The 15362-nt window shown below is 39.7% G+C and overlaps 1 protein-coding gene across 15 annotated transcripts in view; it reads left to right on the forward strand.

The window, feature by feature from the left end:
* The window catches only part of USP6NL (USP6 N-terminal like), a 256383-nt gene that overhangs the window by 187967 nt on the left and 53054 nt on the right, over positions 1-15362 (forward strand). For all 15 annotated transcript variants that reach the window (XM_070601422.1, XM_070601417.1, XM_070601419.1 and 12 more), the window contains 2 exons: positions 200-282; positions 9909-9948. In XM_070601422.1, the coding sequence (XP_070457523.1) occupies positions 200-282; positions 9909-9948 (123 nt within the window). The remainder of the gene's footprint in view (positions 1-199; positions 283-9908; positions 9949-15362) is intronic.

Consider the following 15362-nt stretch of genomic DNA (forward strand, 5'->3'; position numbering starts at 1 on the left):
AGTTTGTAACTAGCAAATGGTGATTATATTGCCAAAAATAGTTTATTTTTTCAAAAAAATTAATTAAAGTTGATAATGCCTCATTTCCAGCTCTTATTATTAATACGTAAAAAATAACTCTTGTTTCTTTGTCCTTTTATTTTAAGAAATTATTCCGTTTTATAAATGCCCAATAACCCTCCCTTGTTCCTTATTATAGGGACGAGAAGGTGCCGAGATTGAACCCTGGGAAGATGCTGATTACCTTGTTTACAAAGTCACAGATAGATTTGGCTTTTTACAGTAAGTTGCATATATTCAAAGCTAACTTTTTTATTATAATGTTTCTATGATCACCTATTATATTGATTTTCTTTCTTTCTAATAACATTACTGTGAATAAGGTTCCAGGACTGGTCCTACAATGTGCTTTTTGTTATTAAACTCCTGGCTTTTTTAACCTCTATGATTGAAGTCGAACTATAGTTAAGAATACAGTCTCTAATATTTGTTGTATTTTAGTAAGAACATTAAGTGCAATAAATGAATTGTATTAATAATTTAGCAGAATTAAATGGAAATGAATAACAATTTGTACTTCAAAAATAATGATAAAACATTTCATTTTTATATAAATGCATTTTAAAAATAATTGGCAATTAGAACTTTAGTGTTATGCATCCTAAAAATGAGCAATGAAAAGAAGTGCTCTTGATCTCCCTTATAGTTGTAAATGTATTCATGTTATTGCTTCTCAAAATTAATTCCATTTATCCTAAGTATGTTACATAAAGAGTTGAGAGAGGTCTAGACCACTTATAAAGTCGTTCAAGTGATTTTTTTCTTTTGGTGAGGAAGATTTGCTCTGAGCTAACATCTGTTGTCAATTTTCCTGTCTTTTTTGCTTGAGGAAGACTAGCCCTAAGGTAACATCTGTGCCAGTCTTCCTCTATTTTGTACATGGGTTGCCGCCACAGCATGGCTTGACCAGTGGTGTAGGTCTGCTCTTGGGATCCAAACCCACAAACCCAGGCCACCTAAGCGGAGCGTGCCAAACTTTAACCACTGTGCCACAGGGCCAGCCCCTGACTATGGTATTTTTAGTCAGATTCACATAGGCTGTAGACTCCTCTTCATCTCTGTAGTTTGTTTGGTTCAATACAATTTCGTGATTAACCTATTTCTCTTTCAAATTTATTCTTTTCCAGTCTTGTTCATTATAAATAGGAAAAATCCAGGGATTTTTATTTTACGATATATGGTTAAATTTCTTTTTACTGATTTTATTTTTTATTTTTCCTTCTCCCCAAAGCCGCCCCAGTACACAGTTGTATTTTAGTTGTGAGTCCTTCTAGTTGTGGCATGTGGGACGCCACCTCAGCGTGGCCTGATGAGCGGTGCCACGTCTGTGCCCAGGATCCAAACCAGCGAAACCCTGGGCTGCTAAAGTGGAACTTGAGAATTTAACCACTTGGCCACAAGGCCGGCCCCTGATCCGGCCCCTGATTAAATTTTGAAGGAAAAATACAATTTCTTATATAGTTCATAGCAGTAACTTATAGTACTCAGACCTTGTTTTCTCCTTCTGTTCTGTTTTCTTGCATTTAGAAAGTATTTTGTTGCACCATGTTTTTCTCAGGGTGAAACAAGCAAACAAACAGAAATAGTTCTGGAGGTTAGAGAATATATGCTCTTCTTTTGGCTTCGCTGGTCCCAGTTAACCGTTTCCTGCCTTATCTGTAAAACAAATTATTAACTGCTCTGAATATCTTAGAGTATAACTGAAGCATGTAAGAAATAAGATGAGAGAATGTTATATAAAGGTCTGGACAGATAGACGGTGTTATTATTATACCAAAGGACATTAGCATGTCCCAGATGTTCTCCTGAGTTGTTGTAATTAGAGGACTTTGAACTTCAACAAACCAATAGAGCAGTATTTAACTCTGATGAAAATACTGTTCTTAATTTAAACTGCCACTTCCACTTTTTTAAGTAAATCAAACTTAGCCACAAATGTGGCAGGAAATGATTGTACATTTTTGTGAGTTAATGCGCAGATCTGAGTGAATGAAGTTTTGAAGGACAGTTTGAGCATTTAGCACTGTCAAGATCAGTGGGTCCCAAACTTGCCTGCACGTTAGAATCAGCTGGGAAATGTTTGTTGTTGTTATTTTTTCACAAAAAACAGATTTCTGGGTTCTGTCCCAGATTTTGATTCAGAAGGAAGGATATAACTCAGCTGATTTTGACCTCCGCAAGTGTTTCTGATGGGAGCAAACCACAATTAGAAATGTTCTTATCATAAAATGGTCTAATATAGTACAAAATATGTATGGAAAAACTGTGCATTCCAAAAGTATTCTAGTAATTACCTAAATTCTCTTTTCTCATTGAAACAATGTGAGCTGGGTTCTGGCCCAAGAGCTTAGCCTGTATTTGGCAATCTGAAGTCACACTCAGTTATTTTGTGTTTTTTATCCTCTGTCCATTTGGCTCTAGTGGGAAAAAAAGTCAGTCAGTATAGTATCTGAATGATAGTATCCAATATTTATTGAGCACTTACTGTGTGCTAGGCACTGTGCTAAGCTCTTTACATGGGTTGGCTCATTTATTCCTCTCAAAAACTCTTTGAGATAGGTATTCTTTCTGTCTTTTTTTAGATGAAAATGAAGCACAAAGAGGTCAAGCAACTTGCCCCAGTTGTGCTGACATTAAGTGTCAGATCTGGGGTGTGGACCTTGGCAGTCTTACAGCAGAGCTGGTGTCCTGACCTTCTGCATTATACTGCCTGTTCCTACTCTCCTGTGTTTTTAATAAGAGAAACATAGAAGCAGCACTTTGGAATGCCTCGAAGGAAAATGAGTGGGGGAAAGAGTGCCTGAAGAGAAGGAGACTGTTTGAAACGGTCCCTGTGGAGGTGTACTGGGTAGCTGAGCTCACCACTTCTTTGAAAACGGAACTGGTACTTGTTCTCATACTGTCACACTGCTGTTTGGCTGTTTGTTTTTACTCCATGAAGTAGTCCTAAAACAGGCAGCACAAACGAAAATAACACAACAGAGAAATGGGTTGTAGTGTCATGTTAGGCTTTAGTAAATTTCCCTGACGTCGTTGATTTTGTTACAAAGCCTCACATAAAACACTTTCTCCTGAGGTTGCTGCTGGTGCCTTTTCTTGCTTGTCACCGTAGTCTGGAGTTTTTTGAGCTATTGAAAAAAGTCACTTGGCTAGGCATTTAGATACTGCTCCCTGTTACACCTTGATCAAAAGAGCATTTCTTTCTGCTGTCTTATTAGTTCTTTGCAGTTTTTGGTTGGTTCTGCAATGAAATTAGGTTGTAAGTGTCAATGTCAATCCAATAATAATGGGAAAAATAACTTTGTAGCCTTCTCTGAGGGCTGCCGCCTTCATATGTAATTAGAATTTCAGTAAGTTAAATTACTTGTTATGATATATGAAGAGGGATGACAGTACAAGGCTAACTTGGTTTTATAACAGATTTCACAATAAATATAAAAACTGTTGCCAAACCAGCCTGGTTTGGTGCTGGAACAGGCATGTCTTTGTTTAGTACTCAGAAATGGTCAGAAAAGCTGACCCCCAGTCAGCTTTACCGTAATGGAGTTATATCTGGAGAATGGAGAAATCAGGCTTATTTAAGAAGTTAGAGAACTTTCAACATTTTTATCAAAAATAGTCACTGCTAGTTCGCTCAACAAAGAATGCTTGGTATTTGGATAATGATAGATAATGTTTTTAGGTCAAAAGTTACTAATAGAAGATTAGAAGGAAATCATACCAAAAATAAAGATAAAATTAATACCAAGCTTCACATTTTCAACTACATATCAAAGTGTGTATATCTATAAAATTTAGCAGATTGTCTCTGGTTTACTATGACTACATTAATGTGTGAAAGCCAGAATAAAGGTGTTTTTGCCTTTAAAGAATATCTGTTTTGATGACAGAGGCTTGAGAACTCTTTTACCCATCTAATAGTTTTGACTAGAGTCAGTCTAAACTTAGACAAAATTTACTACAGAAACAGAAATAAAATTTAGTCAATATATTCAACTTACTAATTTTAACAGGTTAAGTTTTAAGTTTCCAAATGAAAGTTTCTCTCACAGTTACGGAAATGCTCCTCCTGAACTACTGAAAAATTGTAGGCACATATACTCTAATTAGTAATTCTAAGTTTAATAACAGATGAAAAAATAGATCCAGTGAAAGTCGCTCTGTTTCCCGGGATGACTATTATTTTTGTTGTTTTTACTTACTGTGTTTCCATGAGGCATAGCTTCTTGCTGCCAGCTTATTGTTTGCTTTAAGTAGCCTCTGGTTGCCTCCTTCCCTTAGAGGACAAACCTTTGTTTTCTAAATCAGGGGTACGCTCTTTCTCTAGAGAGCTAGATAGAAAATATTTTTGGCTTTGTGGACCATATGGTCTTTGTCACAGCTATTCAACTCTACCACTGTAGCAGGAAAACAACCACATAAAACACATAAATGAACAAGCAAAGCAGTGTTCCAATAAAACTTTATTTACAAAAACAGGCAGTGGGCCAGATTTGATCCATGGGCTGTAGTCTGCTGACCCAAAGGAATACTCTGTACTGACCCAGACTTTGGTCCTTCCTTTCTTCTACTTAAGGATATTTAGGTGGCAAGGTAAAGATGCATATGTGCCTGCAGGTGTGCGTTCATCCTTCCTTTCCTACATTCTTTCAGCAGCATTAGTGCACTCCTTCAGCAAGCCAGCCACTGTGCCTGAGGCTGGTACAGTGCTTTACCTGTGTATTCTAGACATTGTGTGTGGCTCTTGATAAGGTGGCAGTCCCCTGCTTTCTCTTTGGAAGGCTGTGAAAATTAATGTATGCCAACAGAGAGATTCAAGGAGGAAAAGTTCTCTGAAGAAGAGTGTTGTGCACACAGCAGATTTTGTATAAAAGCTGTTAGGTATGGAGCAACAATGCAAGAAAATCCATATAGGAAGACTTGACTGCATTCTTGTTCTCTCATCCGTCTAGGAAGTCTCAACACTTTCTACAAAATTGAATATCCATTCATGAGAAAACAAATTCAGTAACATTGCATATAGAAAATCAATATACAAAAACCGGTTGTGTTTCTATACACTATCAGAAAGAGAAATACCAAAACAATCACGTTTACAGTTGCATCAAAAACCCCCAAATACCTAGGAATCCATTTAACTAAGGAGGTGAAAGACCTGTACACCAAAAACTATAAGACATTGATGAAAGAAGACACAAATAAATGGAAAGATATTCTATGCTCATGGATTGGAATAATTAATATTGTTATAATGTTTATACTACCCAAAGCAAGCTACAGATTCAGTGTAATTCCTATCAAAATTCCAATGGCATCTTTCACAGAAATAGAACAAACAGTCTTAAAATTTGTATGGAACCACAGAAGACCGTGAATAGCCAAAGCAATTCTGAATAAGAAGAACAAAACTGGAGGTATCACACTTCCTAATTTCAAACAGTATTACAAAGCTATAGTAATCAGAACAGTATGGTATTAGCATAAAAACAGACACATAGGTCAGTGGAACAGACTAGAAAGCCCAGAAATAAACCCACACATATATGGTCAATTAATTTATGACAAAGGAGCCAAAAATATACAATGAGGAAAGGATAGTCTGTTCAATAAATGGTATTGGGAAAATTGGACAGCCACATGCAAAAGAATGAAACTGGACCACTATCTCACACCACACACAAAAGTCGACTCAAGGTGGATTAAAGACTGAATGTAAGACCTGACCCGTGAAACCCCTGGAAGAAGACATAGACAGTAAACTCTTGACGTCAGTCTTGGCGGTGACTTTTGGATTTGACCATAAAAGCAAAGGCAACAAAAGCAGAATTTAAAAAGTGGGACTGCATGAAACTAAAAAAGCTTCTGCACAGCAAAGGAAACCATCAACAAAATGAAAAGGCAACCTACTGAATGGGAGAAAAATGTTTGTAAATCATATATTTGATAAAGAGTTAATATCTAAAATATGTAAAGAAATCATACAGTTCAATAGCAAAAAAGCAAACAATCTGATTAAAAAATGGGCAGAGGATCTGAATGGACATTTTTCAAAGAAGACATATAAATGGCCAACAGGGAAGTGAAAAGGTGCTCAACATCACTAATCAGGGAAATGCAAATCAAAGCCACATTGAGATGTCATGTCAGGGGCCGGTCTGGTGGCATAGTGGTTAAGTTCACACACTCAACTTCGGCTGATCGGGGTTCGCTGGTTCGGATCCCAGACATGGACCTACATACCATTCATCAAACCATGAGGTGGCAGCGTCCCACATAGAAAAAATAGAGGAAGATTGGCATAGATGTTAGCTCAGTGACACTCTTCCTCAAGCAAAAAGAGGAAGATTGGCAACAGATGTTAGTTCACGGCCGGGCTTCCTCACCAAAATAAATAAATGAATAAAATAAAATCACCTCACACCTGTTAGAATGGCTATTATTGAAAAAATAAGAAATAAGTGTTGAAGAGGATGTGGAGAAAAGAAAACCCTTGTGCACTGTTGGTAGGAATGTAAATTGGCGCAGCCACTATGGAAAATAGTATGGAAATTCCTCAAAAAATTAAAAATAGAGGGGCTGGCCCCGTGGCTGAGTGGTTAAGTTCGCGTGCTCCGCTGCAGGCGGCACAGTGTTTCGTTGGTTCGAATCCTGGGCGCGGACATGGCACTGCTCATTAAACCACGCTGAGGCAGTGTCCCACATGTCACAACTAGAAGGACCCACAACGAAGAATATACAACTATGTACCGGAGGGGCTTTGGGGAGAAAAAGGAAAAAATAAAATCTGTAAAAAAAAAAAAAAATTAAAAATAGAACTGCCGTATGATCCAGCAATTCCGCCTCTGGGTATTTATCCAAAGGAAATGAAATCATGATCTTAAAAAGGTATCTGCACCTCTATGTTTACTGCAGCATTATTTACAATAGCCAAGACCTGGAAACAACCTAAGTGTCCATTGATGGATGAATGAATAAAGAAAATGTCATACACACACACACGTGCACACATGCAATGAAATATTATTCAGCCATAAAAAGAAGGAAATCCTACCATTTGTGACACCATGGATAAACCCTGAAGGTTTTATGCTAAGTGACATAAATCAGACAAAGAAAGGCAAATACTGTATGGTATCACTTATATGTGTAATCTAAGAAAAAAAAATAAATCCCAAACGCATCGATACAGAGAACAGATTGGTGGTTACCAGAGGTGGGGGGTGGGGGAAAGGGGTGAAGGAGTTCAAGAGATCCAAACTTCCAGTTATAAGATAAGTCAGTCCTGGGGATGTAATGTACAAATGGTGACGATAGTTAACAAAACTGAATTGTATATTTGAAAGTTGCTAAGGGAGTAGATCTTGAAAGGTATCACAAGGAAAAAGGCAAAAAGTTTGTCACTATATGTGGCGATGGATGTGCTAAACTTAATGTAATCATTTTGCAGGATATACGTACATCAAAGTATGTCTAAAACTAATGCGTTTTATATGTTAATTATAACTCAATTTAAAAATAAAATAAATACACATTAAAGAGGCTTGGATAGTAGGAATTCAATAACTATTTGGGGCTCATAATGGGGGACTATATAGGTGGCAGATCCTCATGGGGTTGCGACAATGCAAGAGGAAATGATGTAAAATATTGGGCTGGAGGGAAATCCAAGACCAGCTTTGTCTACTCCTGGATTTTGCCTAAGGCTGACCCTGGTTGTACGTGTATTCCTGCCTCCCTTTCTCCCAGGGTTTTCAATAGCGTGGTTTGAGGTTAAGGTGGAGTTGGGTGCTGTGTGCAGTCCTGTCTTGAATTTCACAAAGCAGTTCCTTCTCTAAGACCTGCCCAGCATAGGCCATGTAGCCTGAGCAGATGATCAGCATCATTCCACAGACAAGTGCAAAACCTGGTTCTGAGTCAGTGTTGAGGAGTAGGCACAGTTAGGTCCGTTGGTCTTGTTTAGTCAATAGGAGGACACCAAAGAAATGTACCCAGCAACTTCAGAGAATTTGTCCTGTGGTAGGCACCCATGCTTGGCACTTCATTTGCAGTCAGGAATGTTCAAATAAGCAGTTGTCAGGATCAGCTCAAATTAGCTGTACAGAAGGTTGCTCTTGCACAGGGCAGCCCACTCAGCCCAGAAATACCATTCTTGGTGCACACAAAAGGTGCCAGATGGTCTTATTCTTTCAAGATGCCCCCGCTGACCTAATCCCCAAGGAAGTATCTTCCAGTAGTGTTAACAAGCCCGCTTCTGCCGGTGAATGAAGAATGGATAGGCACGCTTTTAAACCGGAAGTTGCATCCTGTACCATTCATACATCAGTGGCCCTAGTAATCAGGATTATAAATTAGCAGGGAAATGTAGACTAAGAGTATAAAGAAAGCTATAAAAAAAACCCTGAGGTGTCACATTCAGTAAAGGTGAGTGGACATTTTACGTTTAAAAAAAGACTTTTTATACTTAATCTTCAAAGTTTCTTTTTTTCTTGAGAATTGGTTTTCCAGCCTTTTCTCATATGTTCCTGCACAGTTTGAAGATGTTGTCTACCCTAATTTGAACCCGCTGGTTTAGATAGTGCTGAACACCTGTTTATTAGGCTAAGTGACTGTCGCTAAGTGAAAATGTTAGTTTTCTTATCTGTGAAGTGAGAGGTTTGGACTATCTCTCTGAGATCTCTTTTGGCTGTTGCACTTTCTTGTCAGTACCACTGCTGTAGCTTCAGAGTTCACCAAAGGACCTTCAGAGTAGCAAAAGAGTGCCTTTAAAATACTGGACTCTTGAATACAAATGTATTGTACTCTTGAAAGTAGTGTTATTTGGTCTCAAGAGGAAGTAAGGCAAGAATACGTACATATCATTGCCCAAAACATCAATGCTACTGAGATAGCAACTCGAAGCACATATCTTTGTTTATGGATAGCACATTGTTTTATTACTGAGAGTTAATACCAGAGTCTTAGAATATTTTATATTAGAGGTGATACCACAGCATTACTGTATCAGAGAAATGAATTTGATCTTTCATTGTGCATTTTAGAAAAATCATCCCTGTTGAACTTTTGGCAAATGAAGCTTTCCTTATTTACAGAATAGAAGTTCCTTTCTTTTTAATTAAAAAATCTGTTGGAGGCAGTTATTTCCTTAAACTATTCTTTTTGAGCAAGCATTTATGATAGGCCATCGTTTGAGACAGAGAGTGTGGGTGATGGTCCAGAGTAGAGGCTGACACACTGTGGCCTTAGGCCAAATCCAGCTCTCTACCTGTTTGTAAACGTTTCGTGGGAACAAGACCACATTCGGTTCACATGTTATCTGTGTCTGCTCTCACAGTACAACATCGGAGTTGAGTAATTATGAAAAAGACTGTATGGTCCACAGTCTAAACCATTTACTATTTAAATATTTACCTTTACAGAAAAAGCCTGTTGACTCTTGCTTTAGAGTGGCGTTGTCCAATAGAACCTTCTGCAGTGGTGGAAATGTTCTTTCTGTATCTGCCCTGTTCAATTCAGTAACCTCTGTCTGTCTGCATGATTGTCGGTCACTGGAGCTGTGGCTAATGAGGCTGAGTGACTGAATTTTTAATTTTAATTTACATTTAAAATTAAATAGCCACATATGGCTGGCAATGACAGTATTGGACAGTGCAGGGCTAGAGATTTGAAGATAGGGGACATTGTGGTTTCAGAATAGCTAATTTGTTTGGTATTGAGTTTGGTGGGATGGAAGCTTATGTAATTTGTGATGACAAATAAATGCTTGAACATAGTATGTTCCTTAGATTTCTAATTTTTTTAAAAGTTCGCTATGATTTCAACTGTTTCACATGTGCTGTTTTTCTCTGCAGTGAGGAGGAGCTCCCATATCATAATGCAGCTATGGAACGGGTAAGTCCAGCTCTGCATCTGTCTACAGTTACTGGTGAATCGGGTTTATCAGAGGAATAAAATCTACCACCTTTGTGATTCTGAGTGTCATATTATGTGTAAATGGGACAGTCATTGTTAGAATTCAACCCTAAGTATATCACTGTAAGAAAGTAATTAAATTAATGGTGAAATAATTTTAGATTTTATGAGACTTCTGATAGATACTTGGAAAAAAGGAAAGACAGCAGTTATCAGAAGCCTGCATTCTAGACAGGTGCTTCTCAGTCCAGGAGTGATTCTGAATCTAGAGCCTTTTAAGAGCACAGTTGCTTGGGACCCCCCTCCCTCTGTTAAGTCAGACTCTGCGGGAGCCCAGGGAGATGGTTGGCAAAAAGCTTCACCAGTGATTCCCATGTACCTGTGGCGAAAAAAGCGCTCTTCTAGACCAGTGGCTCTTTGGAACATAGCTGTCCATGAAGTTTTCATCAGATTTCCCACAGACAGCAACAACAAGCATTTGCTGTAGTCAAATATATTAGCTTTTTTAAGGATTTAGGGAAGTCTTATATATGGCAAACCTGTCACTTTTTTTGGTTACTTGGTGTTTCCCTGTCTTCATTACGCTTGGCTAGGGAGCTGGGTCCATAGCTGGGTGTGCACGAAAACTTGGGACTGAATGCTCTCCAGCTGGCCAGAAGCTCCCTCCTCTTCTTGGTTTTTGCTGTACCAAAAATAAATTGTAGAATGAAAGGGAGGTCATTGGTGGGGATTATTCTCAGTTTGTTTGCATTTGATAGGGGAAGGAGGTTGAATTTCAGATAAGGGAGGTAAAATTGGAATTGGAATTTGAAAAATATTTTAGAAAATCTTTATAAAATAAACATTTTATGAAAATAAAAACTGTAGCATAACTTTGAAATGTCGACAAAATTGCCTTTTTCGGTATATTGAGATCCCCATGGGTACTTCCTGCAGTTGACTTCTCTTCTGCCTGCCTGATTCTCTCTCAATATCCTAACCTTGATGTTTTGGCAAAGGAATTTCTTTCTTTTAATACCTACATTATTGCATAGCAATTGAGTATTAAGCACTGGGCTAGATACTGCGTAGAATATTAGGATCAAATAAGACATGGTTTCTGCCTTTGAGATGCTCACTGTCTGTCCAGTGACTAGAGGAAGATCAAGTGAGACAGTAGGTGGGAGATTATTGGTGGCCTTTGGGAGCCTGGTATTAGTGAAATGAAGTGGTAGTGCTGGTGGTGGGGAAGGCAGATCCCTGTGGCTAAGGAATGAATGAGAAGGAGGTGACAATAGCGGTGTGCACTCTCTGAATTCTGCCTCTGGTGAACTTCTGTCAGTCTGCTGTGAAATGGGAACATCAGGAATTGTTTCCACGCTCTGACCATTCTCTCTCTCGTCTGCTGCCCTGGCTTCACTAAACCTGTCCCCCCGATCCCACCGCTGTTTCATTCTCCCTCGCCACGCTCGTGCCTTCAGTCCCCTCCCTTCCCAGTTCAAATTCTATTGTAGGTCCATACAGTCAGTCACATACACCCTCACCTCCCTCGCCCCTCTTCCTTCTTCTGGGCTCACCTACAACCCTAGTGAAAGCCAACTTCCTGCCTCTGCGGTGCCTGTGGCTGCATGACGAAGGGCAACTGGGAGAAGACTCACAACCGTGCCGACTGTACATTCATGATCACAGACAGCTGGAGCGTTCCTGCTGCCTGGAAGCATACAGTTCCTGCCTGGGGAATTTCTGCTTCCATTTTAACTGTTGGAAGCTTCTCTTCCCTCCTTTAACCTCCAGCACCTCCTTGTCTGTCCTCTCTCAGCTCATGTTCTTGCTTCTTATTTCTTATAAGAAATAGAAGCAGTCAGAAAAGAACTTCGACCAGCTTCCGCAGCCACACCTGCCCGCCTGTCTTCCTCTGTGCCTCCATGCTCTAGTTACCGTGAGTATGTGTGTTGCTTGTTCAGCGGCGTCACTCGACCTGTTCTTCCCTCTCGCTCCTGAATTCTTTCTCTCTCCACTTGATTGTTCCCACCAGAGTAAAATCTATTATTACTCCCACTAAAAAAAAGAAACAAACATCAATCTTCTTCTGACCCCGTTTTCTCCTCAGCTACTGCCCTGATTCTCTGTTGCTCTTACAGTAAAACTCCTTGAAAGAGGCATTGATATCTCTTTTCATTTCTTTCCTGCAATTCTTTCTTGTATCCATTGCAGTCAGATTTATCTCCTGGCCCTTACCCTCCACTCCATTGCCATTATCAGGGTCTCTGATTACTCTACGCTGTTGCATCAAGTAGTCACTTCTCAGTGGACCTCCCAGCAGCATTTGACGTGATTGGTCACTGTCTCATTCTTACACAGTCTCTTTTCTTGGCCTTCAAAATCCCATACTCTGCACATTCTTCTTTCTCAGTTTGCTCTCTTGTTCCTTCTCATCTCCGTGATCTCTATACTGTAGGGTGCCCCGTGGCCTACGCCTGGAACTTCTCTTTCCTATTTGTGCTACCTCCCTGGTAATCTCAGCTAGTCCTTGGCTTTAAGTGTCAACAATGCGTTGATGACCTGGCTCCATGAATCCCAGACTTGTATGTCCTTGTATATGCATTACAATGTCTAGACTTAGATATCTGACTTACTTTATATACTTACGTGTCTAATCAAGGTCCACATGAGAGTTTCTCTTATTCTCTTCCCACCCATTCTGTTAACAAACTTCCCTGTTTCAGTAAATGGGAACTTCACTCTTCTAGTTGTTCAGTCTCAAAACTTCTGAGTTATCTTTGACTTTCTTTCCTTCATACCCCACATTTCATCTGTCAGCAATCCTGTGAGCTCTGCCTTCAGAAGGTATTCAGCATCTGAGGACTTCTCACCATCTCCACTTCTGCCTGCTGGTCCACTGTAATCTCTCTTCTGGAGTTCCAACTTCCTGCTTCTACCATTGTCCCCATAGCTGTTCACCCAAAGAGCCAGAATGATCCTGTTAAAATAAGTAAGATCCTGTCACTCTCTGATTGGAACATTATGGTGGCTCCTCATCTTATCCACAGTAATAGGGAAAGTCCTTAGAATCCCTTGCAAAGCCATTTAAGAGCTGGTTTCTGTCAAGTCTTCCATCTCATCTCTGACTGCCTTCTCTTGCTCACTCACTGCCTCCTGTGTAGTTCTCGAGCATGCCCACCATATTCCCTCTTGCAGGCCTTTGCACTGGCTGCTTCCTCTCCTGGGGTGCTCTTCCGCCTGGTAGGAAAAGGAAACCCCCCATTTCTTTCAGGTATTTACTCAAATGTCACCTTCAGAGTAAGACTCTCCCTGGCAGCCATATCTAAATTAGGGAGCTCCCTCCCCCCCAACATGCTAATTATCCCTCGCTTCTTTATTTTTCTCTAGCACTTAACACTGTTTCACATCCTAAATGTTTTACTTCCGTCTTTGTCTTGTCTGTTTCCTCACTAGGCTGTAATCTCTGTGAGGGAGGGTTTATCTGCTTTGTTCACTCTTGTGTCCCCAGAACCTAGAGCAGCACACATAATATATGCTCAGCAAGTGGTGCCTGAATGAGTGACCCAGTGAGTGTATGACTGCTCTAGAGCACTCAATATGTTGATGTAAAGACTGATAGAGATGTCCTTTCCAATGTTATAGTGTCCTTTATTTGAGAAAGTAGGGAGGGAAGAGTTGGAAGGTATCTTCTAACACAAGATATCCATATTTGGCAAAATAAAAATCTGGCAACCCAATATTGACTTTTCTCTCCAGTGCCTGCCCCCCCCCCCCCCGATTTGTTTGTTTCTTTGAGGAAGGTTGGCCCTGAGCTAACATCTGTTGCCAATCTTCCTCTTTTTACTTGAGGAGGATTGTCCCTGAGCTAACATCTGTGCCAATCTTCCTCTGCTTTGCATGTGGGATGCCGCCACAGTGTGGCTTGGTGAGCAGTGTGTAGGTCCACACCTGGGATCCAAACCCATGAACCCCAGGCCATCAAAGTGGAGCGTGATGGATGCTACTGGGCTGGCCCCTCCATCCTCCCCCGCTTGTTTTTAAAAATCATTTCCTAGTCCAGAAAAATCCAAGTCTGGGAACCAGTAATATAGATGATTTAAGACATGTGACAGTGAAGAAAAGAACTATGAGACAAGAGCTGGTGGAGGATGCATGCTTGAGGGAAGTTATTTGTTTTTAAATTTTTACTTGTTTTTTTTAGAGACTTGCTGTACAATGAAAGACCTCTTGCCCAGTGCAATTAAGGTTATAATTAATTGGTTGTTTACTCCAAAGAGGTTAATATAGTAGGAAATCACTAAAAAATGACCCAGGCACACCTTCATCATTTATCCTAGGACCTAATCTTATGTCCGTTGGTCAGTGTCTTATACTGAGAGAGGGGCAGGGTTCTGAGGCTGCTGACAGAGGCTCCACTGTGCCTTTTGTACGTAACTGCTTTCATATTGCAGGACCTGCCTTTTACAGTTTTGGTTTCTTTAAAGTGGAATGAGAACTTTACACACATGCAAAGCAGTCTGAGGCAAGAAACTTTTTACTTTATTGGAATTTCCCCCAATTTTCCTAGTTTAAGTTTAGTCCGTTTATTCTTCGGTGACTGCCTAGTCCTAATGGTCAAGCTCTGCCATTTCTATGAAACTAATATAAAAATTCTATGTGTTCCTTCGTTGAATAAAATCGGTGGAAACGATAGCCTTGCTGAAGTGCAAATCTTTACAATGCATACATTTGAAGAGGGCGCTTTCTGCTGTCTGGGAAGACTTGTACTCTAAGGCATAGTCAGGTAACCGTGGCTTTAGTTCCAGCTTCGCCAGTGTATTGTTTTACATAAGGCAGTTCTCTGTTGAAAATAGGGAGAGTAGTAGGCAGTCCCTCATAAGAGGATTAATGTTGATAATTTGCAAAGTGCTTTGGATACCTCCAAACAGGCACTCAAACAAATAAACAACCACACTTACTATATTTGCTCTACAGAGAACAATATGAATAATGGATTATATTGTTTCTTTGAGCTTATTGATGTTTTTAATAAGGAGGAAAGGGTATGTAAAAACTAGGAATTTTCATGGATTCAGCTACTCCTTTATATAGTGCAGTATTTTGCATGGCTTACAGAATATTGGAACCTACACATATCTTTAAAAACTACGTCTTAATTTTATGTGGTTTGAAATCTTACTCAAAATACGTGACCCATAGACTTTTCAGTGTCATTCTGTCAAAACACCACTTTCCTTCTTGTACTTCTTATCCTCTCCTGACCTCTGCTGGTGAGGTCTAGATGTGCGTCACTCCGGTCAACTTCATTCTCAGTCACGCATCTTAATATCAAATGGGAGAGACAAAAAGTCATCTGAAGACTTGAACTTCAGTAAAGTTCTAAGATTTCTCGTTCTGGAAGAGAAGCCTAT

Source organism: Equus przewalskii, chromosome 30, assembly GCF_037783145.1.
Source record: "Equus przewalskii isolate Varuska chromosome 30, EquPr2, whole genome shotgun sequence".
Taxonomy (NCBI): domain Eukaryota; kingdom Metazoa; phylum Chordata; class Mammalia; order Perissodactyla; family Equidae; genus Equus; species Equus przewalskii.